The following is a 25,504-nucleotide window of genomic DNA, read 5'->3' on the forward strand; positions in this document are numbered from 1 at the left end:
CACTGACAGTTACTACATTTCGGTAGTCTTCAGAAGGAATATTTCATTATTCACAGTCACAATAAACCTGAGACAGTTTTGTTAGTATCAAGTACACCAGAAACATTTAGCTCACCATCTAGAAACTCAATTTGCAACATCAGTTTCAAGCTTGCACATGACCTGATGATCTGTCAGTAGATATAGTCAGTACGAAACAAACATGAACACTTCTTGCAACAACAAAAATCTGGTATGGAGAATCATGCTACATTGAAACCAGTCAGAAATGAACTGATAACAACAGCCATACTGTTATTTGAAGCATCATATGCAATCCCTTCTGCAATGACTGTGGCTTTGAAACCAGGATAAATATGAAAGGCAGTGATGCTTCAGCAAGTCGGAAGTGAAAAAAAATAAGGTTATCAAAAATATTAAGTTATGGGGTTTTAAGTGCCAAAACCACGTTCTGATTATGAGGCATGCCGTAGTGGGGGACTCCGGAAATTTGGACCACCTCACGTTCTTTAATATGCACCTAAATCTAAGTACACGGGAAGAAACAAGACGAAGCCACACCAAAGTTACATTAGCACAAGGATAACCTTGCTCTTTATATGCACCACATACATATTTTTGACATTTGTAATATGACAATCACCAAATTTGTGTTTAATTTAAATGAAAATGACACATTGTTTCTGAAAAGTGACAACAGTCTTATTGGGCTTGGCATAGAATATTAATGTTTCATTAAAGTAGCAGACTTAGCAAACAATACAAGCCTTTTGGTGCAATTTGGCACAATTGGTGCCATAGTCATGTCAGTGCATTAACAAAGTAAGAATAAATTGTTAATCATGGAGTAACTAAAAAGCTGTGGGAACTGCATGCACATATACTTTGAATGGCACCACTGTGATAGTAGACTCAACGTTTATGCCTCAGTACAGTGTTCAAGAGAGCCAGTAGATTTTACAAAGCACATCGTAACAGCTGCTTGAATGCTGTTCAACATTATCTAGAGCCCAGCAGCTAGGATCCAACCAGTTGCCACTTTGGTCTGATTCAGATGTAATGCTGGTATTGGCTCATGATGTAGCAAAGCTTTCACAGAGAAATGTTTGGGAGCCACATACCAGGTGACAGGGGTTACCAGCAAGTCAGAAGGAAGCTCTTTCCTGCTCTGCTTCAGGTGTTAAGCATCGACTGACCACTAGAAACGTATGCAATTTTTTTGATGGTTAAAGCCATGAGTGCTCTTAAACCACAATGACATGGCTTAGTTCCCCTACACCTCATTTTTATAATTAGCAAGTTCACTGTTCTGCTAGTTATCGATAAGCCACGCTGTATATTCCTGCAGTGTGGCAGAGTATTTATGCTTTTCATCTACCGTGGGAGCTACATCTTGCCAAAAATTAACACAGGGGAAACATTTTTGCTGAACACGATTTCAAACAACACAAACAACCCCAAAGCACACAGAAAATCCTTGGCTCACCGATGGCCCACTAGTAAACCACATGCTCCCTAGGCAAATGATATGTGGCCCACACGAGGGTTATGATGCACATGAATCGAGACAATGAGAAAAAATTTCCCTAGTGAGTGCACTTAAAAGTTTATAAAGGTCTTAAATTATCATCCTAAGAGGACTCACTTAGTATCTTTCAATGTTCACTACTGGGAAACAGAGCTTCCCTCAGCAACATCCATCTGCTTTTCAAATAACAGCAAACAATTTAAATGCAAACAGAGTGCATGAACTCTTACTGAAGAAAACCAGACAACAGAAATCACACACAAAAACATTGGACACATCATGATCCCCAGAACATGCTCAGCTAAATATGTAGTACCAATTACAAGAAACTTGGGCAAATAAAAAATGAATGCATTCAGCTTTAGAAAAAGAAAAAAAGTGAGGGCATGATGTTTTTTTCCCGTCACTATTCGTCATTCAGACGGATGAAAAAATATCAAAACAAAACATTTGATTGAAAAATAAGTTTTCAAGAATGTACAAACCAGTTGTGATGAAAGGAACACAGTGGTGGCAACATGTACATGTAAACAATTCTGCATATTCAGCAAGCACTACCTTTTCCTCAGCTAAGAGCAGTGGAGATGTAGTCCTGACAATTATCCATGCACTGAAAAGAACACTCAAGCAAGATTCTCTGGAAGGAATAAAACAAAACGTGGCCCCACTTTGCAAAGCAGCTTCCTTTAAGACTAAACACTTTCAAGGACTGAAGGTAATGCATGATTACACACAATTGTACGACAATGAATTTCATTTTATGTCACAAACCTATAACAACATACTAAAAGTGTTCTGTATCAACAAGCACATCACAACAAGTACCTCACAATCGCACAACAAGCCAGACAAGACAAGTCAGCACTGCGTAGGAAAAGCAGAATATTCATAAGGGATTGAATACCTGTTTTTTTTTAAATTTCACAACAAAGCCACAGGACCGAGTCCAAATGTTTAAAAGATTGCATTAAGGAAAGAGTATGCTAAAAATAAAGCCACATGCATACAGGTACACAGCACTTATGTGCTAATATTATTGGCACTATTCACTGCAAAACAAAGGGCCCATTTGTGCAAAATTTCTGCCACCCATGAATAGAAAGAACTAGGATGTTTTCTTAAAAATTATGGCTCAAAAGTAATCTCATCAGAACGTCACTATTCTTAACAGTGGTGTAACCAAGCATTTTTTTTTCTTGAGGGGGGAGGCATGCACTTGACCTGGGCGTGGAGGGGGAGGCAAGCGGGTGTTGTCGCACATCGTTTTATGCCACGTATCCTGGTACACAGAAATTTTGGGGGAAGGGGGGTAGGGGGCGCATGCCCAGTGTGCACCCACCTGGCTATGCCCCGGATTCTTAAGTAATGTCATTAAGCCCATGTGGGCTGAAGTATGTACATAGCAAATAAAATATAATAAAAACATTACTATTCTTACAAAGTAATCTCGGAACATTCTCATTCTAAGTTAACTCATTACAACATAACTATTCTCACTTCAGGCAGGAATGATTATTAAGAATGTTCCATGTGTTGAGCCACCTTAGTGTAATAAATGTCAGCCTAATCATAAACTATGTACAGAAAGCTGAGGCAAAACCCATTACAAAAAAAAGTAAAGGCCAGATGAACACTGTTGGCCACTGATGGCTGGCCTTTACTTTTCTTGTGATGAGGTGTACATCTATGCACTTAAGTAATGTAGCTTCTAATGAAAGCACCGATGACTAATGTTAACACAAATATAATGGAATGATGTCCTGCAGCTGCAGAATTTATTATGATGGTAACTATGACAATAAGAACATGTGAAATTGCCATATCAACTTTTTGTTCCAGAACATGCCGTTAGCTTCTAATTATGAGTTACAGGGCAAACATTGCAATGTAACCTTCAGCTTTATGTGCCATATGTTGGAGCAGATTTCAAGTAAACTTTCTTGTATCTATGACAAAATACATTGGTGGTCATTCAATAGCACTGTTATGCTGTGCCTACAATTACTGTAATCTAAGGAACCTGTCCTGTCAGAAGTTAGCAAATAAGCACTACACTACTGAATCTTGATGTAACAAAAACAATTTTAAATGCCTCAGATGCTTCTGAAGACCAATGCACTTAGCTCCCACTAACTGCTAAATGTGAACTTAGTGCCAAACTAAACAATATTCACAGAGGCCATGCAAAGGAAAAGCAGACTTTAACAGCACAAAACAGGACACAGAAGGAACCACGGGTACTGAGCACTGAACAACCAAATGCTTTATCTTTGGAGGCAGCATAATAAGTGGTAAGAAAAACTGGTAAGAAAAAAATCTGAGGACACCTAAGCACTTCTTGAGTTGTGATTACGATAGCATTAATGTCCAATTGAATACCGCTGAGCACTTGGAGTTGTGCGCTGCAAGTAATGTACACCACAGCAGTACATGCTGCCTGAGCCAGGAAGCAGCAGCCTACAGTGCCAACACCGCATGCCACCGATATCCTGTGCGACGAGAAACCAAGCAAGCAGCAGAGCTAATGCCAGTGGTGGGTGAGAGAGGCGAGACAGATATAGACTGCATGCTGGCTTCTTAGAGTGATATGGCGGCACCCGCATGCATGCGTCACATGAGCGCCTCGGCAACGACAACCCATCTTGCCCTGCGGCATCATATCTGCTCCGTCGAGGCACGCCCGTGATGTGGCATCGCAGCCAACGAGAATTTATGTGCCCCTTAGCTGCTACAGACACTGGTGTTTTCACTCAATGGGCCATTTGATGCTTTCACATCAAGAAAGAAATTATTTCAGCCTTCTAAACCAAGGACTGCCAATATCTTTTATGTACACTGCATGTCTCTTTACATAACAGAAATGGTGGCAAACGTCACAGTGAACGTAATTTTTAGCATGTCCAACAAGCTTAATGGATTATGCAGGAGGATGAATAAAATAAGAAACCAAGAAGCGGCCATACTCTTTTAAAAGACATGCTTGCTGTTTTGTTGAATGTTGTACACACATTATGTGTGAAATTCTGCTTATGTGAAATCATTGCTACATCGGGCAAACAGAAAGAAGTATCAATGGCCACCTACAGGAACATGCCGATTAACTAAAAGGATTCTCCTACAGTCATCTTATCCCCCATTGCCAGAGGCGCAGCTGCATTACTCTTTGAAAACAACAATATAGCAAGAAAGAATTGTGCAAAGTGTGCCCACAAGGTATTCGATGCTTCATGTATCTTGACAGATGATGACGCATGCATCAGCTGGCAGTTCCTACATCTACTGACAAAAGAACTGCATTATCCATAATGCCGATACTATTTCCTTTTCTTGTGTGCCCCTTTCATGCGCCTTTATATGCTGTTTCTCAAAATATAGCATTTGATTGGAGACACAGCTCTATCCCCGAGGTTGCTTTTGTTTCTTGTGCCATGCTGTAAAAATCTGCTACTTACCAAGATATACAAACCAGCCCAAGTCAGTACGCTGTTAATCGTACAAGCAATGCTATAACAGTACTGACAACATTTACATACAATGGTTACCCTATATTTACTTGGATGTCTCTCTGCAAAGTGCATTTTATTTTTGAGAGAAGTACTGTGAACAGGAGTGATGCCGGCCAGAGCACACACGAAAACTACTTCACGAATTCCGCCTTAAGGGGAGATGGGGGTGAAGACAGTCTACATTACAAGGCAAGAGATAACAAAAAGGAACTTTCTAGGTTTGTGAGAGTGAGCTTAAGCCAAAATGATAAACTGTGTAAGAACGTTTACACTGCCAACTTCAGGTACCAGCATGTTACAAAACCATATGAAATAGTTATTCCTATACAAATAAGTTGCACAAAAAATGCTAGTAGTATTTGTGAACAATGAGTACAGTAGAACCTTGTTGATGCAATACTGTTTCGTACGATTTCTTAGCACCAACATTGGCGATCGAGGACACCAAAAATTACCCAGTACAATTACGCTTCATTTTTACCGGTTAATGGCGCTGTTGAGACTATAGACCATGTGCTCGTGGTGTGCCCTGTATATGGGTGCGAAAGACTGACACTGGCAGCTACCTTGAGGCATTTAGACAGCAAACCACTATGGGAGGACCTCCTGCTAGGCGCACAACCAGAGCTGGCGGATGACAGAGGCAATGCGTGCTTTTTCACATTTCTTAGGTGACATGTGCCTGGACTCGTGCGTGTGATGGTAGCACCTATGCGATGTGTTCTTTCATCTCGTTTCTCCCATCATCATCCGCCATTGTGACCTGACAGTGAAATGGCTAGCTTAAAATGGTCAGACCTTGTGAACGGCCCTTTAAGCTTTATTTTTGTTCTCACCCATCACACATGTAAAATACTGTTATGCAGAGTCCTTGGTATAGCAAACTTAAAAAATAAAATAAAAACTATTACCTTATAGCGACAAAGAGAGTAATGAAAGTTCGAAATGTTTACTTTAAAAAAGAAAAGAAAAAAAAGAAAAAAACAAAAAAGAAGTGTAGTGAAGAAGATGCATGTTTCAAGGCTGTGATAATCATTGCAATGCAAGAGTTCGGAGGTGGTGGCTGGTTTACTAAGCGTAGACTGTTGTATCATCCAGTTTACGCCTGGTGTGCACCTACTATGCGCTCTGCGAACCTCCTTTGCATAATAATAGTAACAGTAATGCACAAGATCTCCCTGCATTTAAATGGTGTTTGATACTCTAAAATAACCAGAAAAAAAGAAATATATATATATATATAGCCCATGGTGACTAAATATTATGTCAGTATTCCTTTAAAGGGTGGTATCCCACATAATTCAACCTGTAAGCAGTCACTGTGGGCTATATATATATTACCCTAGACCTCTAAGCCCTAGAAAATATACTGACAAGCCTCAGAGTACCCTACATAATTTAATGTAATAGCTTTGCTACACGGCCAGTTTTGTTTTCATTTTTGAAGCAGTTGCTGCGTTGCGATTTCATGAAGCAGAATGTGGTCACAAAAGTGCAGGACATTGTGACATTTTGACACTTGTTTTGGTTTACTCAGTTGCCTCTTATGCTGCTACTCATTCATCAACATAGCAGATGAAGAGTGTCAAAACCTCGCAACGTCTTCTCCCTTCTGCATTGTGATGTCATGAACAATAGAAATGAAACCAAAACTGGCTGTTATATTATTTAGAGTGCTTTGAGGCTTTCCAGCATTTTTTCTAGAATTTAGAGGTCCAGGACCTTCATCTAATGAAAAAAATGAACAGTCACAAGTACCATGTTAGTACTTCTCTAAGTGCACTTCAATTGCCAAAACAAGAAGAGAAAGTAAGCACTGCACTTTATTAAATCTGCCATATTGCTACACATTTATAAAAAAATTGTTGCTGTTCACAAAAATCTTAAATATTGCTCAGAATATTGTTATAATATAAAGCAAGATTATACATGTTTAAAAAATAAATAATAAATAAATACGAAAACAATTGGTTTGCACAAAGCTTTGACCATGCTCTATCCCAAGTCAGACATAACTTTTTGCTTGATGGTAGTGGTTCTCAGACAATACTGTACTTATGATCCAACATGGTCACACAAGAAGATACATTTGAAATGTTATTGATGGAAGATGCTGAAATGTGGATGAAGAATGAGGTGTTAAACCTTAAAGTGCCTGCACTCTTCGCAATGTAAGCATTGTAAAAGCTTTATAACAAACTTTCAAAAAAAAAAAAAGAACACCACTGACATTAAGATGTACACAACTTAAAATGAGAAGCATATTCTTCTTGAAATTAACATTTCCAATACTGTTCAAGCAGTGACTAGGTATATGACTCAGAGCACTGTTAAAGCGAGGGTGAACTTTGGGTGTATGCTCACAAAACCAAGAATGGAATGTGTTTATCACTGCAAATGCTAGTATTTCAGATCACATTTTATCTAAATTTCAGAAATCATGACACAAAATAAAACCATCAAGATGACTAGCACACAATGCATGTCTGAGAATGACACCACTGATCTGCTTAAATATGCTCGCGCTACAAGTGTTTGGCAACATGGAAAAGATTTTGACCGATAAAGAGCTCCTGCTTTTTTTTTTTCATGTTAATAAATCTCTGCAAATCACAGGTTTTGAAGGGAAACATACAATGACATCAATCTTCTGTCAAGTGCAATGCTGCAGTTGAATGCCTTTATAATTAAGTACTTGGGGCCTCCGAAATCGTTCGTTATACAGGTCACTTTGGTATAAAGGTTGCGCACCACACTGCTTACAATAGAATTGGGACACAATTATACCTTTGTTATACAGGTTATTTAGTTGTAGAAACATTAGTTGTAAAGGCGCTCGACTGTGTAAGTTTATAACACAGTAAACAGCTTTTAAGACCACCTCTGTTTAAATCAATTTTCTGATAAGCTAAGAAATTTTTGGCACCTTGTTGTGTGTAGCATAAACTTGGTGCTTTACTGTTCAGATACATGTCTGATAAGACAAATTAATCTTGAGTGTTTCTTAAGCAATTGTTTTAAAGGGAGTCCACTACATAAAAAAAGCTGTCCTGCATAGGTATATAACATGTGCTGGCAAGTGCACCAATGACTACAACATTGTGATTTACACATTGTTGAAGCAAGCTCTACTCCTCTACGTTACACTACTATCAGATAAGTTTCTTCATAGAAACCAAGGATGAAATAATTTGGAGCTACTTCACAATATTTTGTCCTCATAGTTCAGCATTGCTATATTATGTGCTTGTAACAAACCGTACAGCAAATCAGCATGCAAAGCGTAAGTACAATGATGCCTTTAAGCATACAGCTCACATTACTGTTAAATATTAGATTGCAAAAGCTACAATGTGTAAATTGAATGGTTTGACCTGGAAAAAACAAGCAAGTTCTAGCCGGTAGAGCATTTGTCAATTACGCCCATGAAACGACGCAGGCAAGACCAATCGCCTTGGACTTGAATGCGGCCACCCATGTACACCTGCATGGGAGACTCCTTCCCGCATAGGATCAGGGTCAGATCATCAGCAGAAAGGCGCAGCGTCACATCAGCATTCCTTCTGTTTCCCAGGTCGCTGCCACGAACCAGCTCCACACTACCTGTAATTTTCAAACACTGCATGGCTGTAGGAGGGATAGACTGCATAAAAAGAAAATTAGACATATTGCGCTATAGTCCAATGAAATTCCAGACTATAAAGCAACAAAAGCAGAAATTGGATTCTCTTTTGCGTTAGGCATCTGTACCTCAAAAACAATAACTGTCTTTCCCAATCATAAATTGCATGCACATTTTAAAGTGAAGCTTTATTTGCCTCTTCCTTTAGCTTTCATGCTGCTGCTGCTGTTTATTTATTTATTTATTTATTTATTTATAGTACCTTCAGGGCTTACATGAAGTATTACAGAGGGGAAGGGCTAATAGATACAGATAACTATACAAAGAAGAAAACACAATAATCAGATAACAGTGCATAGTCCAATGTGAAAATAACGCAAGTTAGAGCGACACAATAAAATAGAGACACAATATAATACAGACGGGTAATACAGAAGATAAATCATAATACAAAGTATACTGTTTGTAAATTAGGTAGGTAGTACAATGGAACTAACTTATAAATACTACTGGTCAGAAAAAAAAAAACAGCTACTCTACACGTGTAAATATATTAAAGTCAAGGTATACTAGATAATGTTAATAAGTGCCTTACGGAAGTCGTCCGCGTTAGTAATACAGACTAGTAGATCCGGTAGGTGATTCCATTCCTGGCATGTTTTTGGATGAAATGAGTTACCATAGGTAGAGGTTCTCTAGGGATGGGATGTTCACTTTATGATGATGGTCCAAGCGTGTAGAGGTAAAATAGGCTGGTTCGATATAGCGTGATTTGAGCGTGGGAACTGAATGGTATATTTTATGGAACAAACAAAGGTGAGCGATTCTTCTGCGTTTGGTAAGGGGATATATATTGAGGGCAAGTTTCATGCTAGTTATGCTTGCTGTGCGCTGGTAACTGTTATGAATAAAACGAACAAAACGATTCTGTACAGCTTCTAAAATGTATGAGGGTCCCATATTGATGACGCATATTCTAGATTAGGATGAATGTAGGTGACATATAACTGTTGCTTTAGAGAAGGAGGTGCCAGCGGGAAATTGCACTTCAGGTAGCCCAGCATGCGATAAGCTTTGGATGGAACATGTTCAATATGTCACTTCCACGAGAGATTATTTGTAATGTGCGCTCCGAGGTACTTATAACATGATACTGATTCGAGTGAGATGTTAACGTAGTAATTAAGAAAAGTTACTAGGTTACATGAGAGTCTCATGAATTTATATTTTGAGGCGTTAAGATTCATGTGCCAGCGAGAGCACCAGGTTGTTACGTTATCTAAATTTGATTGTAATGTAACCATGTCAGAATCATTAGTTATCTTCTGGTAAATTACACAATCATTGGCAAATAAACAAACAGAACTGGTGATTTGATTAGGCAGGTCATTAATATAAATGAGAAAAAGTAAAGGTGCCAACACAGAGCCTTGAGGTGCACCCGATTCTACTCGTACCTCTGGTGAGTCGTTGTCATCAATAGTTACATATTGAGTATGACTAGAAAGAAAGCTACAAATACATTTGAATATTAAAGGGTCAATATTTAGAAGGCTTAGCTTATAGATAAGTAGTTGGTGATGAACTTTATCAAATGCTTTAGAAAAGTCTAAGAAGATACAGTCTGTCGCAAAATCAGAGTCCAAAAACCCATGCAAGTCATTTGTAAATGTTAATAGTATTTCCTGAAGCCGTGTTGATAACAGCTAAAAAAGTATTTGATTCAAGGAAATTTGCAAGGTGAGTGAAAACTATATGTTCAAAGATTTTGCAAGGTACAGAGGTTAATGAAATAGGTCTGTAATTCAGTGTCTTGTGCGCCAGTCGGGGGGGGTGGTTCAGAGTGTGTATATACCTGGCAGGAGCATGGTAGAGAGGAAAGTTGACTCGAAAAACTCATTGACGCAATGGTTGCTTCTGTACTGTCAAATGCTCATATGCTGTGGCCTAAAGCTCATGGCACGGTGCAAAAAACACGCTCACAGCCAAAGCGAAACATCGTGCGCAGACATGCATGCAGGTGCGCAGTCGGTCGCTGCGAACCGTTCGATTGCTGCACTGAGGCTTCATTTCGTATTGCTCCATTTGGTTATACTTACAGCCTACTAGAAGAGCGTATTTCATATACCGTATTTAGTTGAATCTAATGCGCACTTTCTTTCCAATAAAACGGGTCCGAAAATGGCGTGCACCTTAGAATAGAGTACTTCCCTAAATTTGCGTTACCATATCGCCATTGGCATTTCAAAATGGCCGCCTCGTGCACGTTTCGAGCCATGCCGTAGCTTCCTTTGTGCATTTCAAAATGGCCGCCTCGTGCACGTTTCGAGCCAAGCTGCCGTAGCTTCCTTTATGTGCTGTAGTAATACGCCATCTGTCTTCCCGTTTCTGCGTTTGCTCTATCAGCATAGAAGTGCCAACTGCAAAGACACGCGATGCTGCAATTAAAAGGAAAGTGATCCGGTGTGCGGAGACGGACGAAAATCGGGCCGCATCACGGGCGTGCAGCGTTCCCGAAACTTGCATGCGGGACTGGCGCAAACAGGAGAGGCATTCTACTCTGGTAGCTGCTGCATAAGGCGCGGCCGCGTGGCCCCTATCTTGAAAGCGATCTGCAATGGAGACAGTCTATGCATCTAGGCACATCATGCTGTGATCTCGTCGCTTTGTTCGCATTGAAGCGAGAGGCCACACTAAGGTCAATTCGCTCGCTCCTGCTGCTGTACTTCCTCACTCCAGCATTCTGATAAAGAGTTTCCGCGGTCATTGAGTGAGACGTGTTCATGTTTGCTTGCGCACACGTGACACCATGCTTGTTAATTTAGTTGGTAAGCGTATGTTTAAAAGTTTATACGGCTGATAAAACTACTATCCTTACTTTTCGTATAGCTGTATGGATGGATGGATGCAAAACTTTAATATGTCTAGCTGTATACTAATTTTCTATTGTAGTCGATGCTTCGCCTTTCAGGCGAAACTGCAACTTCTTTTATTTATCGCAGCTTTAGTGCATTGGGAGTAAATCTTTGCTTTTCCAAATCAGGAGAAGTTGTATTTCTGTATGGAAGAATGAGGTGTGTGGTACTGTAAATGACTTTTCTTTCTTTAGGTCACGGCAAACGGGTGCACGTCACAGTCGAGGGAGGTTTTTTTTTCCTTTTTTTTTGGTCACGGAAAACGAGTACGTGTTACAATTGAGGGCCCGTTAGAATCGAGTAAATACGGTAGTTTGCTCTCAGCGATTGCCTACCTTTCACGCAAGAAACCGGTTCGAGGGACTATATTGCAGCGACCATGCGCAGTGGGCATTCACTGTACGTATTCGATAAAGAGACAGCATCTGTAAACGATTCTGTGCTTTCTGTTTGCCCAAGATAAATATTTTGACAGAAAAGAGCTTCTGTCATTTTGAGACTACTTACAGAAATGTCCAGGAGGGCTCCCACGTGGTGTTTTTATTGAGCGCCGACAGCCAAACTTATGAGGAGCGCGTTGCGTTATTCCTCATATTACGCAAGTGAGATACTTCCGACAGATGGCAGCTCTGTAAGTCCTCACCACCAATACCATAATTGGAAGTTCCCTCCAAACCTATTTTCAAAAAAATCTGACAGCAAGTAACAAAAGGTGAGCGCAACTTGTATCATATGACTATTGATGTTCTAGCGCAAAAGTTCGTTCCTCTATTTTAAATGTAGAATAATATAGCATACCCACAACACTGTAAGTGCTACCAAGTAATAGGTGACTTGCAAAATAGTGCCCGCCCTCTTCTATATGTAACCGTGGCTAAACCACTGACAAGAAGATCTGGTTGGAAAACAATGTTTATCTCCGCTGTTACATGGGCTGCAACAAATATGTTTTTGCTCCTTGCCTTTCTTCTTACTTTTTTTGTGTCAAGTTATGAGTTAAGGAAATGCATCCTTTTTCCGTTCATGAAAAACGGATAGACAGCAGATTTGTATAGACCATTTGCAAAAATACAATTACTGTCTGGTTCCGCTGTTCGACGTTTTATTTATTTTGTTTATTTCATACATACTGCCAATCCCAACGGGGAATTTTAGCTCTTCAGCACAGGCAGTATTCCTCCCTCTAAGTGCGGTCGCTCAAGGGGAGGGGTGCGAGCTCAAAGCCTTTAGAATTTCTGGGAAAATTTGTTGTCCTCATGGTTCCCAAACCCCCATCTAGCCACTGATAGGAAATTATTGCGATTGAAGTGCATTTTCCGCCACCTAAACCTAGAAGATCGAGTAGTGGGGTTCTGAGTGGTAAAGGCAAAGCTGTTCAATGGTCAGAATAAATTTTTCTTCTATTCTGTCGAAGAGAACTTTGTTATTGGAAAATACATCTCTTGCACATGCATAGAATATATCTGCATAGGGTGGGCCATGATGGGTTACGTTGTTCACTATGGGTTTGTAAACGCTTCTGCTTGGAAAAACAAACAGCGTGAAAAAAGGAGTTAAACAAGAAAACACAAGGCAGTGTGCAGTCTTGTTTTTGTTTGGACCCGTATTCAGCACTGTTTGTTTTTCTATGTCATGTACCAACTAGGTCATCAATATAAATTATATAAATGCATCTATTTGTAAACAAAATGTTAGTGTTTCTTTTAAATATCATCTTTAAACATGGCATAAGGATGAGAGCATAATCTGATGTAAAGTGGCTGCATGCCTTAGCAATGAAGAACTTTTGTCAGAAATTAAACAATGGGTTCAGGCAACGTAAAAACACGCATTTAAGACATTCCTTTCTGGAGGAGGTGCATGTGTGTGCGCGTATGTATGTATGTATGTATGTATGTATGTATGTATGTATGTATGTATGCATGCATGTCATAAGAAGCCAACAAAGACACGAAGGACAACATAGGGGAAATTACTTGTACTTACTAATTGAGTTAAAGAACTGATAAATTAATGGAAACGAAAGTGGATGAAAAAATAACTAACTGAAGGTGGGATATAAACTCACGTCCTTGCATAATGCGTGCGATGCTTTTACCACTTGAGCTACCACGGCACTATTTTCCCATCCACTTTCTGGGGTATTTATGTTTTACTACTAGAACTAACCCGGGATTGTTAGCCAACGCAACCACTCAAAGACCTTGGCGGCGGATGTGGAGCATCCTTTCTGCCACAGGCATCACGAGTATGTGATCTTGGGTGACGGCAACTCGCCAACCAACTCATACATGCTACCTGAAAGCATCAATGTTACTGGATTCATGACCTGCGTACTGTAATGAACAAGATGAAAGGGAACCGAGGGGCCCGATTTTTGTTAATCATATCATAAGAAGCCAACAACCAGACACCAAGGACAACATAGGGGAAATGACTTGTGCTTACTAACTGAATTAAAGAAATGATAAATTAATGGAAATGAAAGTGGATGAAAAAAGAAGTGGCTGCAGGTGGGATACGACTCCATGTCTTCACATTACGTGTGCAATGCTCTTACCAAATGAGCTACTGCAGTGCAGTTTTACCATCCACTTGCTGGGGTATTTATGTTTTTACTACTAGAACTAACCCTGGGAGTGTTAGCCAGTACCACTACTCACAAACCTTGGTGGTGGATGTGGAACTAATATATATATAGTCATACCTCCATAAATTGAACACGGATATATGGAATTATTGCATATATTGAACACTTTCTATAGCACCAGGAAAATCGCATGCATTTAAAATTTTTTATTTCGAAGAGGTTCGGACGTAAAATGGATATATCAAACTCCACCACCCTGGACCATGTGCGCTCTGTTGACAGGCGCACATGGCTTTTCCGCAACACCCTTGAAGATAGTAGTGGCACGATGAGCGTTCCCGACTGCTGCGCACTATATCTGCACACATCGATCGCGGTGAGGGTGCCATTTGAATGTAGCGGCGTTCGTGTGCGGCGACTTGGCTAGTTCGACAACGTCAACGACGCATTGCACAACATTGGCATTCCATTTGTTGCACTGGCTCCTCCTCGGTGCCGCGCTCTCCACCTGCCGCACCTCGCGAGGACTGGCGGTTTGCATCCACAAAGGCGGGCGACAGCGCACGCTCACTGGGCTCACTCATAGATGCCTTAGCAGATGCCACTTAATACACTGTTATTGACAGTGTTTCAAAATGCTTCGAATGACGGATGTAGTGATCGCAGCAGAAGTAGCGGCCAAACGAAGAAGCTGCCACGGTTGATACCGCAAGTGCTGATGTTGCCCCACTCCCGACTTCAACTGAGGCTATAGGCCGCTACTGCGGCGCAATAGAGGGCACTGGCCTATCGCTTGTGGATCGTTTACACTATGTTGAGGACTCCGTGTTTAAGCATGCGGCTGCCAATAAGAAGCAGGCTACACTGCTGCAGTACTTTCAGCCAAATTAATACTCTGTGTGAAGCTTCAAGTGAGTATTTGCTGCGACACGATTATGGTGCGATAGGGGATCATTGTTCGGAGTGCGCGTTCGGTTGCGCTGCACGCGATTGGCCCAGGCCACACAGACATTGCGCGGCTGACCAAGTCGGCACGGCCTAGGGTAATTGCGTGCGGTGCAATCGACCGTGCACTCACGGCTAACATAGTCGGCACGAGCTATGTTAATTGCGCGCGGCCCAACCGAACATGTGCTCTGAACAACGATCCCTGATCGCGCCCTTGGTTCATTGATTGATTTGCAGAAGTTTTTGACGCATTTTTAATGTGATCTTATATATAGAATTCTGGCTATATTGAACTATTTCACGATCACCGCGCTGTTCGATATATCGAGGTTCGACTGTGTATGCATGCACACGCGCACATGCGCGCGCGCGCGCCACACACACACACACACACACACACACACAGACAGAGAAAGAGAGAGAGATGAAGGAGGGATGGACTGGTAGTGGCTCGTGGAGAAGCCCCCTCCGAAATAAATATTAATTAGATGTATTAAATAAATAAATAAATAAAGATCAGTTATGTCCCGACATACCTTGGTCAAAGCAAACATGAACTGTGATGCCATCCTTGGTGTCAGCAAGGATCTGGAGTGTGTACGTAGCACAGACACCCTGAAACTCATTTTGCTGGGCAGCAAACAGGGCCAGCTGGTGTAGTACCTGCACCAGCTGCTCGAACTGTGGCTCACTTGGGCTTGCTGGCACAGCATGTAGGCCTCCTGCAGCATGACCCGGTTGACAATGCACAGTGAGGGCCACTGCCATTTGGCTGCATACAATAGTACATCAATGTCTAGCTGTGCTGCTCAAGCTCGAAAAACATGAGCAGCGTCTGTAGAAAATCAAGTAGACATTAAAAAAAGACAGAACAGGAGGCAAGAAGGCTGCAAAACAGAATATGCGCTAGCAAGTGCTGAGCCACAGAAAGAAATATAGTACGACTTGACAGGACCAATTCTTAGTTAATAACTGCTTGCTTTGTGGCTAAAGTAACATTTTACAATATACAGTGTTTTCTTAAGGGTAAGAGTCACATTATATGGGAAATATTGAAGCAAACAGTTTACTTTTGTGGCTAAAATGGTGTTACCAGGGTTTTTACTTGGAGGCTGTTGCAGCCCAGCCAGCCTAACTAGAAATTGGAAGATAAGCTAAAATTGTGGTCACAGAAGAGATAGTCTATGAGCCATACTGCAATTCCCTTAATTTGGAAAGTGAGAAGACTAACAAGTATTAGTGTTTACTAAGAACGATCCAAAATCTAAATCATTTTTCACCAGGTAAAAAAACAAAAAAATAAAAACATTAAGTACGTAGACTCATATAACGGCCATGGTCATGTAATAGCGGCACCCTCAACAACAAAAGAAGAAAAAAAGAACCCCAACAATAAAAACCTGGAAAAGGCATCTTTATGTGTTACTAGTGTAAGATGCATAACTACATTTAGGATGTAAAAAGCATAATCTTACAATGAAGGAAGTAACAAACAAACTATAGCCACATTAAGACACAACTATAATCATACGTATGCATGCTGTTTACCTGCCAGTCCAATACTCTGCTTCAGCCTATGCGAGTTCATACGGTAGTTTCGTTTTGTGAACACAAACACATTATCATGAAGAAATATGCTTAACTATTAAAAGAAGAAAAGTGAATTTATGGTTGTCTTGCACAAATTCCTGAAAAAATAAAAAATTATGCATATCCCACGCACTGTTGGAATCTATGTAAGCGAAGCTTTCCATGCTGGATGCTTCGATTGACGATAATTAGTGGTGATGTTAATGCCTAAAGCTTAATTTCTTCAACGTTTAGGCTAACAAGAGGGTGGTGAGTTGATGTTAAACATTACCTTGCGTGCACCACTGCTGTTTGTCTGCATAGTACACAGAAAACACAGGGAGAGGTGTTTGCTTGAGGCGTTGTTGAGCGCCATATTTTATAACCTCTGTAAAGGTTGAGCATTGTCACTGCCTCACATGGCAGTCGCACTGTATGGGGCTGTATGTGCCAAAACCACACTCGGATTATGAGGGAAGCCGTAGTGGCGGACTCCGAAATAATTTTGACACTGTGATGTTCTTAAACGTGTCCAAAATCTAAGTACATGTGAATTTTCTATTTCACCCCCGTCGAAATGCGGCTGCTGCGATTGGGATAAAATCCACGACCTCTAGCAATGTCATAGCCGCAAAGCTAATGTGGCGAGCACAGAAGTGTTGATTTGAGTGTCTCCTGGACCCTACGGTGCGTTTTAATTAATGCGGCTCTGCTTCTGCATGCCCTGCATCAGTTACCCGCTTTACATATTTGCATGAAATTTATTTTTCAGAAATAGCAGCAACGTACTGTACCATACCTTGAACTTAAGCTTATCCTGTTTCCCCACAACAGCTGTCGTATAGTAGTGGGGTTTCCTTGCCTTCTCACATCACCTCCCCCCCCCTCTCTTATATGGAAAACTGTCTCTTCTCCTCTTCTCCACCATTCTATCTGCGTCCCCTCTGGCCTCGCACATTAGTAGAAAGGGAAGCGCTGCAGTTTCTGCAGTGCTTCCGAGGGGAGTCAGCCACGGATAATAACAGCTGTCAAGCGTCTAATGTGGCGACTGCCAGGGAGTTCCAGAGGGCATTCTGCGCATTCGACGCAGAGGAACGAGCGAGAGCAAAGCAAAGTAAAGCAAAGCAAAGAAAAGAAAAGAAAAGAAAAGAAAAGCAAGCAAGCAAGCAAGCAAGCCAAGCAAGCAAGCAAGCAAGCCAAGCAAAGCAAGCAGGCAAAGCAAAGCAAAGCAAAGCAAGCAAGCAAGCAGCTCGAAGGAAAAGGCAAAGAAAGCTTCACTTTAATACGCAGATCCCTGCCCTGTGAGAATCAATGTTATACGGAGCATTTCGCAAGTATATCTGACTATACAGGATCATTATTTTGGTGTCCTGCAAAGCGTTACCATAGAGACCAACATGTTTCTGTACAGTGAACAATCGTGTGTATGTGATGCAAACGTCTGTAATGACAGCAGCAGTATGTTGACGACAGTATGATGACGGCGATATAATGACGATTTATTTATTCAGTGTCTACCAAGTTGATATTTTCAAATTCCCTGAGTTTCCCAGGTTCATTTTGAGTGCCTTTGCAAAATTCCCCGAGTGACACAGAACTTTGTTTTATGTCAAGATGGGCTGACACCATGTCGCTCGATGCTGTCACTCTCTAGCAAGCATTTAAAAAAAATTAAAGATAAAGCAACCTAATCGAGTTTGAATAGTAAGGAGTGGTGTTTATTTTATTCAAAATAGAAAACTGAAGTGAGCGGATAGTAAAATGCAAAGCAAATAAATATCTTCGAAAAGAAAAATGATAAAGGCCATTAGAAATCGAGTAGAACATTTTCAAATACGAATAAAAAGAGATGCATAAAGAAGTAAATATTTTCGAAAATGAGCTATTCCTATCAACTGATAACAAGATCATTGGTATTAGGCCTGAACTGTCACAAGAGAGATTTTCTCAGTAGCTGTTCTCACTCAACCTCAACTGTTCTCACATACTCTCAGCCCATGCACAATGCCTCCGTTTTGCGTTTCACTGCTTTCAAGAGTTTATTTTGGTTTGGACTAGGGTCACCTGCATCTCTGCATCAGCCGACACTTTGCCTTTTGAGCTCAAGCTCGTTCAAAGAAGAGGCGGCACAGTTTCTTTCCCGGTCATTTCTGTTCTCGTCCTCGTTCAGCCGCGCGTTCGCCCCACGGACCATTTCAAGCATCCTCTGGGTCAGTTGTACAGTCAACGTCCGATTTTTAGGACTCCCTAGGGGCCATGAAAACGTCTGAAAAATCGAATCAGACAGTCCGAAAAAATGAATGCATGTCTTTTACCGCCCTTAAGGGCTCGTCCGAAAAAGCTCTGAAGGCCTGCCAGTACATTTATTTGGCATACCGATGCTCGTACTGTGACCGAAGACGGCGGGTGCACGCGTGTATAATCGTGAAATACGTACTGTGTCCCGTAACAATTGCCCCTTTTCACGCTTGTTGAGCTTCACCGCAATACCTCCCGTACGCTTCATCGCGTATCATCGCTGTGCTGAGGCAAAGCTGCCTTTCAGGAACCGACATTATGCAACGCGCCGTGCTTTCTAAGCTTCGAAGCCAATCGTGAGGATTACAGAGGCGGAGTCGGTACCACTGCTGACAGTGGTGCACTTTTTTCAATTAAAAACACGGTCCCAAAAGGCAAGAACCTTAATAGCGAAAGTCGAAGTAGCTTGCTGCAGTGGTGGCTACAGCTGCCAGCAGATCTGCGTGTGAAAGCGCTGGTTTGAGGCGGCGAGATAATCAAAACGGGCTTTGATTAATGCCGTTTAGGGCCTGCAGTCGCGGCAGAAGGTCCGGAAAATCAGATGGCGAAGGGTTCTTGTGTCTGAAATTACAGACGTTCTTATACACCGACTCTATGGGACACGTGGTGGTGCCGCGAAACCGTCCGCATTATCGGACATTTCCCAAAAATCGGGCGTCCGGAAAATCGGTTGTTGACTATACACTGGCAACTCCTCCAGCCGACGACACGGCGTCAGGGACAATTCATTGCAGTAGAGCGACTTTCGTTCCCTTTCAATACAATGACAGCTAATTTTTCCTGATTGAAGCACAAGCTCCCCGAGTTTTCCTCGAGTATTTCTGGACTATTCAAAATCCTTGAGAATCCCCGTTTTTCTCGGTTGGTAGACACCTTGTTTACTGTACTTCAGCAAAGAAACATTACAACCTGTTCCATTGAACCCAGGGGCAGTACAACGCCACCTAGCATCTCAAAGGACTAGCATCCACGTGCAAAGAATGGAGGAAACTGCAGCACTGTCGACTTTTTTAAGCAACTTGATGCTATGCGATGTGACGCACACAAAGGATGGTAGTTAGCTTGACAGCTATTCGCACATTCCATTTTTGCATTCATAGGCTCCGACTACGGGAGGGGGGGGCTGTGCCCCCCCCCACCGGAGTTCTCCGGGAGGGGGAACAGCCCCCTCCGGCGATGCCGAAGCCTCCCCCTCCCCCCTCCCCCACCCTAACGTGTCATTTCCAGAGTGTTTTCACCGACATCATTTGAGGTTTCTTTTAACGTGCCTCGACCTTTCCGCTTAAAATTTTATTGTGGCTAATGCTTACTGCATCATCGTTGGTGCGAACGTGCATGGATTTTAATTTGCATGGATTTTAATTTATATTTTCCTCTATTTCTGCAAATCCTGACAATAGGAAAACAAGTGCATTAGAAGTGCCAGCTGCAGCTACCTGATCCGTATGTTCTCACTTCAACACTGTTTTACATTTCCACTGTAAACACCATGCACATACACAATATATTTAACTATGTACACAGGACAAAGTTTATTACATTTTTAAAGAGAAGGAGGTAGCCAATTAACAATTATTCCTAAAGGTATGGATAGCTTATGCTTAGAGATAGAATGTGTTGCTGTATGTTCACCTCGCTTCAAAATGCTTTGCATGCTTTTTTGACCCCGAAAAAAGACTGTAGATTTTAGTGACCCCTTTGGCAGAGTCTTTTATCAACAGCGTGTGAAATGCACGTGAATGATATCGTCATGGATGAGATGGATTTATTTACAAGATGATTGAGGGGGCGTAGAGATGAGATCGCAGGCAGTCGGGCATTTTCTACACCAGGTGCAGTTCTTCCATCTCCTCTTCTTCAGCTCCACCGTGCAGCGTAACATCTTCCTCCGGCGCAGACAAAGCTCTTCGAGCGAGTTAGGGAACCACATAATTGGCACTTCTTGATTTGGGAACCCTATGATGGTAGTGCTTCAGGCGGGCCACATGAACCACTTGAGTTTTCTGCGACCAGCAATTATTGGCAGTTAGTTTGACGATGATGTAGTTGACGCCACTTAATCGGCTGAGTATCACGAATGGACCGCTGTACGCTGAGATGAACTTCTGATATAAGCCTTTCTTCCGTAGAGGCGTCCACAGTAAAACATGATTGCCAGGAGCAAAAGTGACACGTCTATGCCGGGCATCATAGCGTGCTTTGGTTGAAACTTGGGAAGAGAGCATTCTTAAGCGAGCTAGCCGACGCGCTTTTTCGGCATGACCCAAGGTCTGCGGAATGGACGTGTCTTCGTTGGGTGTGAATGGCAAAATTGTTTCCAAGAACATTTGATGACTGCGAGCATACAACAGATAGAAATGTGCATACCCAGTTACTTCGTGCTTGGCTGTATTGTATACGTACGTGACAAAGAGCAGCACGGCATCGCAATTCCTGTGATCAGCTGAGATGTACAGTGACAACATGTTGGTAAACGTACGATTCGTGCGTTCAGTGAGGCCATTTGTTTGTGGGTGGTACAGCGTTGAATGGCAATAAGTAGAACCGCAAAAGCGCAGCAGTTCTTCAACAACGTCGGCGGTGAGTTGCCATCCATGGTCACTTATAACAACATGTGGAGCGCCGTGACGCAGGATGACAGAATGAAGCAGAAAGCACGACACATCGGCGGCGGTATCAGAGGTAAGCATCGAAGTCTCAGTATAGTGCGTCAAGTAGTCGACATAAAGAATAATCCAGCGATGGCTGGTAGAGCTCTTGGGAAAGGGGCCGAGCAAATCGATATCAACTTTTTCAAATGGTAAGGTAGGTGGTTTCACTGGTTGTAAAAAGTCTGCAGTAGGCGTCGCTGGCTTCTTATGACATTGGAAACCTGGGCAACTTGCAATGTACTCTCTTGTGCTCTTCCATAGCCTCGGCCAATAAAAGCGCTGGCGTAATCGATGAAGCGTGTGAGCAAAGCCAAGGTGGCCCGATGTGATGTCATCATGCATGGTGCGAAGAATAGCAGAACGCAGGTGTTCGGGAACGACTAGGGGCAAGGAAGCACCTTCGGCAGAGTAATTCTATTTGTAAAGCAGGCCATCACACAGCGTGAAGGGTGTTATCTGACCTGACGTGCAGGCAGCTTCCAATAGGGGTACGAATGTAGGATCATGACGTTCACATTTAAAGGTGCTGAGGTCAGGAAACTTGGTATGCGGGCAAGATAGTCGTCGAAGTCGTCATCGTTAGCAATGGAGTGTGGCATCGGGAGACAAGACAAGCAGTCGGCATCGGTATGACTCCAACCGCTCTTGTAACCGACAGAAAAGGTATATTCTTGAAGGGGTAATGACCAATGGCTCATGTGACATGGCTCTATAGAGGCCTAAAACTGAGAGCTGTAACTTGCCTAAAATATATAAGGAATAAAAATATGAGAATGACTGAAGTGGGGTATGCTTTATGTATAGGATGTACAACAAGGGTGTAATAGCGTTACATGCATAAAAATGGACAGGTGATTGTTGATGGCGAGTAGCACAACAGCCTCAGTGGGCCCCTTGAGTACAAGGGCCCAGAGGCATATGCTAATGCTATAACAAAGGTTGACATCGCAACCATGGCCTCTCGCAAGAGGCCGTGTTACGAATTTTTTGGACAGAGAACGTGGAGCGTGTCAAAGTCGTTTAAAAGGATAAAATAGATTGCATGTCAAATAGCCGTTCTCTGCCTAGAAACAGTGCTAGGTGAAGTGGTATATACTGAATATATGCTAAGGGCAAGTGTCCTTTCCTGTAGACTTGAGTTTCGCGACGTTCTAGGAAGACATGCTGAACACTGAATGTCTCCCCACATCTACAACACATTGGAAATTCACCGCCAGTCAACAAAAACCTATGTGTACCATAAGTGTGCCCTATTCTGAGACGACAGAATAGGACATCACTTCGTCTGGACTGGTCAGTGATGGCCAGTATCTTAAATGTGGCTTAACCACGTGGAGCTTATTAAGGATTTCAGAGTCCCACTTATGCTGCCAGTAGGTTTTCAGTTTTTTCCGTAAGTATGGCTTTAGGTCTGAGACTAGAACGGCTACGGACATGTTGCAAGCTTTCGTGTCTAAGGAGGTAGCAATTCAGTCTGCCAGGACATTACCCTCAATACTTTTGTGTCCAGGCACCCAGCATACTGTTATATGTTGGCCAGAGGCATAAATAGTACAGAGGAGAGAGAAAAGATCTGCAATTACTGGATTTCTGTGGTTGCAGCATGACATCAATGTTTTTACAACGCTTAATGAGTCTCAATATATGACTGCCTTATGTAGTTTTAACCGTTTGATGTGTTTCGCAGCCGACCATAGTACATACGCCTATGCTGTAAAGATGTTTGTGTGAGGGTGAAGAACATTGGTCTCCGAAAAGGATGGGCCGACGGCTGCATATGACACCCCAGCATGCGATTTAGACGCATCTGTGTAATATTCTGGCCACGAGTATTTAAATTGCAATTCCACAAAATGCATATGAATGTGGGCCTCTGGAGCGTGCTTCATTACCTCCACAAATGGCGTGCCGCAGTCAATGATGTGCCACAACCACGGCGCAAATGGCTTGGCAGAAGCCATTAGATGATTTTCATGAATAGGAACATGTACATATCCTCACTCAGCTTTCTCACACGGATCGAGAATGGCTCTCTGGCTGTAGGTTTGTTACGATAGAGCATTGCAGAGGTCATACCGTTTATGGTGGGATAACAAGGATGTTTTTTGTTAGCATATACTTTCAGAAAATATTTAAAAGTAGAATATGACCACTGCAGATCAAGGGACCATTCATTCGATTCGACATAGAAGCTTTCAATCGGACTCGTCCTACAGGCACCGGTGGCGAGGCGGACTTCGCTCCGCTCATCCGACATGCCAGTGTTCACAATTCTGCACAGTTTCAATACTTTTTCAATGTAAGTTGTGTCTATTTCTCCGGGCAACTGTGCTCTACGCGAAAGCGTATGCTCAGCCTTCTTTCGTTTTGCAAGTGAGTCTCCGAAGCGACTCTTGATTTTGTCAACGAACCTTTCCCACATTGTAACCGTGCTTTCATTATTATCGAAGCAGGGAAGTGCGGTTCCAGTGAGAAAGAAAACGATGTTAGCAAGTCGCGTTGTTGCGTTCCATCCATTATGACTGCTTACCCTTTCATAATACTTCAGCCAGTCGTCGACATCCTTATCAGCTTTTCCGGAAAAGGTGCGCGGTTATTTTTGAGGGATCCAGCAGATGACTTTCCTTGGGCACTCACTATCATCATGCATGCTTGTGTCATGGCTGCCGCCAGCTGCTTGTGGTTCCTTCATGTCTGTGTCTTCAGGCGGTAGTCCGAGCAAGCGCTGGCTTGTCCAGAGGGATTACCTAGCACCGTCCACCAAAGTTGTTACGGATGAGATCGATTTATTTACAAGATGATCGAGGGCGTGTAGAGACGAGACCGCAGGCAGTTGGGCATTTTCTACACTGCGCGCACTTCTTCCATCTCCTCTTCTTCGGCTCTGCCGCGTAGCGTAACAATATGTGTCTTAGTATGGCTTCTCTTTCCAGTAAGCAAAACTAATGACTCATTAAAAAACAGTTCTAATAATTTACAACATTTATTAGGGATGGAAATATTGTCACTTGCATGCAGAGTTCATAAGTATAAGCAGCTCAGCCAGGGCCTGTCCACTTAACTATCATGCACCAAGATATAAAAAAAAAACAATGCGTTACTTGAAGAAAACCTAGTGTATATTGTTTCCAGTACAGTGGAGTAGCTGCTAGTAAGTTCTTGATACTGAAATTTATTTAGGTAATTGTAATTAATTATCTAACTTGAGACATACTATCATAATTATCAAAGTGTCCATGAGGCATTTGTAGGCACAGGCAAGGGACATCTAACTGCGGTATTTTCAGTGACGCCCTAGTTGCATACTATTTGCAAAATATGGCGAATACCATGTGATTGCGCTCCCACCCGAACAGACTCCTGCTGAGTTAGCCAGAACGAAATGAAGGAAATAAAGAAAAAGAAATCACCGCCCAAGCACTCTGTACAGATGGTTAACCAGCAAAGCTGAAACGTGCAGCCCCGGTGTTTATCACTGGGTTAATCTCGACAGTTCCTTAAATGACGGCTTGGTAGGCTGCCGGATCCTCGGTACGCAGTTGCTGCTTGCGCTCACCTGCACTAGCCTGTTCTTGTGCCCGGGCTGCAGCATCAGGATGGAATAGACTTGGCTGCGACGGAGAGCAATGACGTCCCTACTAGCGCAGCCAATCATGCGCCTCTCTTTCGCTGTTTTTGTGTGCATACGCATGAGGTTGCGCCGGAGGAGTTTTCGGCATACAGGCGACAAATGGACGGACGGACGAATCAGCTAGCCATATACAGTTTCACTGTAAAACATTGTGATCGAGCTAGTGCCTTATCTGCCACGCCTCAGCCGAAGTAACATGTTGTGTTTGGTGTTAGTTGAAAACAAGCTGTGATAGCTGTTGTCTTA

At 42.3% G+C, this 25,504-nt stretch overlaps 1 protein-coding gene across 2 annotated transcripts in view; it reads right to left on the reverse strand.

Moving 5' to 3' along the window:
- Positions 1-566: 566 nt before the first annotated feature.
- Positions 567-25,504, reverse strand: part of LOC126548010 (stomatin-like protein 1) — an 86,537-nt gene continuing 61,599 nt past the window's right edge. Inside the window, exons 8-9 of one of the 2 annotated variants that reach the window (XM_050196087.3) lie at positions 15,646-15,831; positions 567-8,637 (exon numbers count right to left, since the gene is read on the reverse strand). In XM_050196087.3, coding sequence (XP_050052044.1) covers positions 8,429-8,637; positions 15,646-15,831 — 395 coding nt within the window. In that variant the 3' untranslated portion in view covers positions 567-8,428. Of the gene's footprint in view, positions 8,638-15,645; positions 15,882-25,504 lie in introns of both variants that reach the window. The other variant, XM_050196088.3, reaches the window with a different exon arrangement.

Source organism: Dermacentor andersoni, chromosome 1 (assembly GCF_023375885.2).
Source record: "Dermacentor andersoni chromosome 1, qqDerAnde1_hic_scaffold, whole genome shotgun sequence".
Taxonomy (NCBI): Eukaryota; Metazoa; Arthropoda; class Arachnida; order Ixodida; family Ixodidae; genus Dermacentor; species Dermacentor andersoni.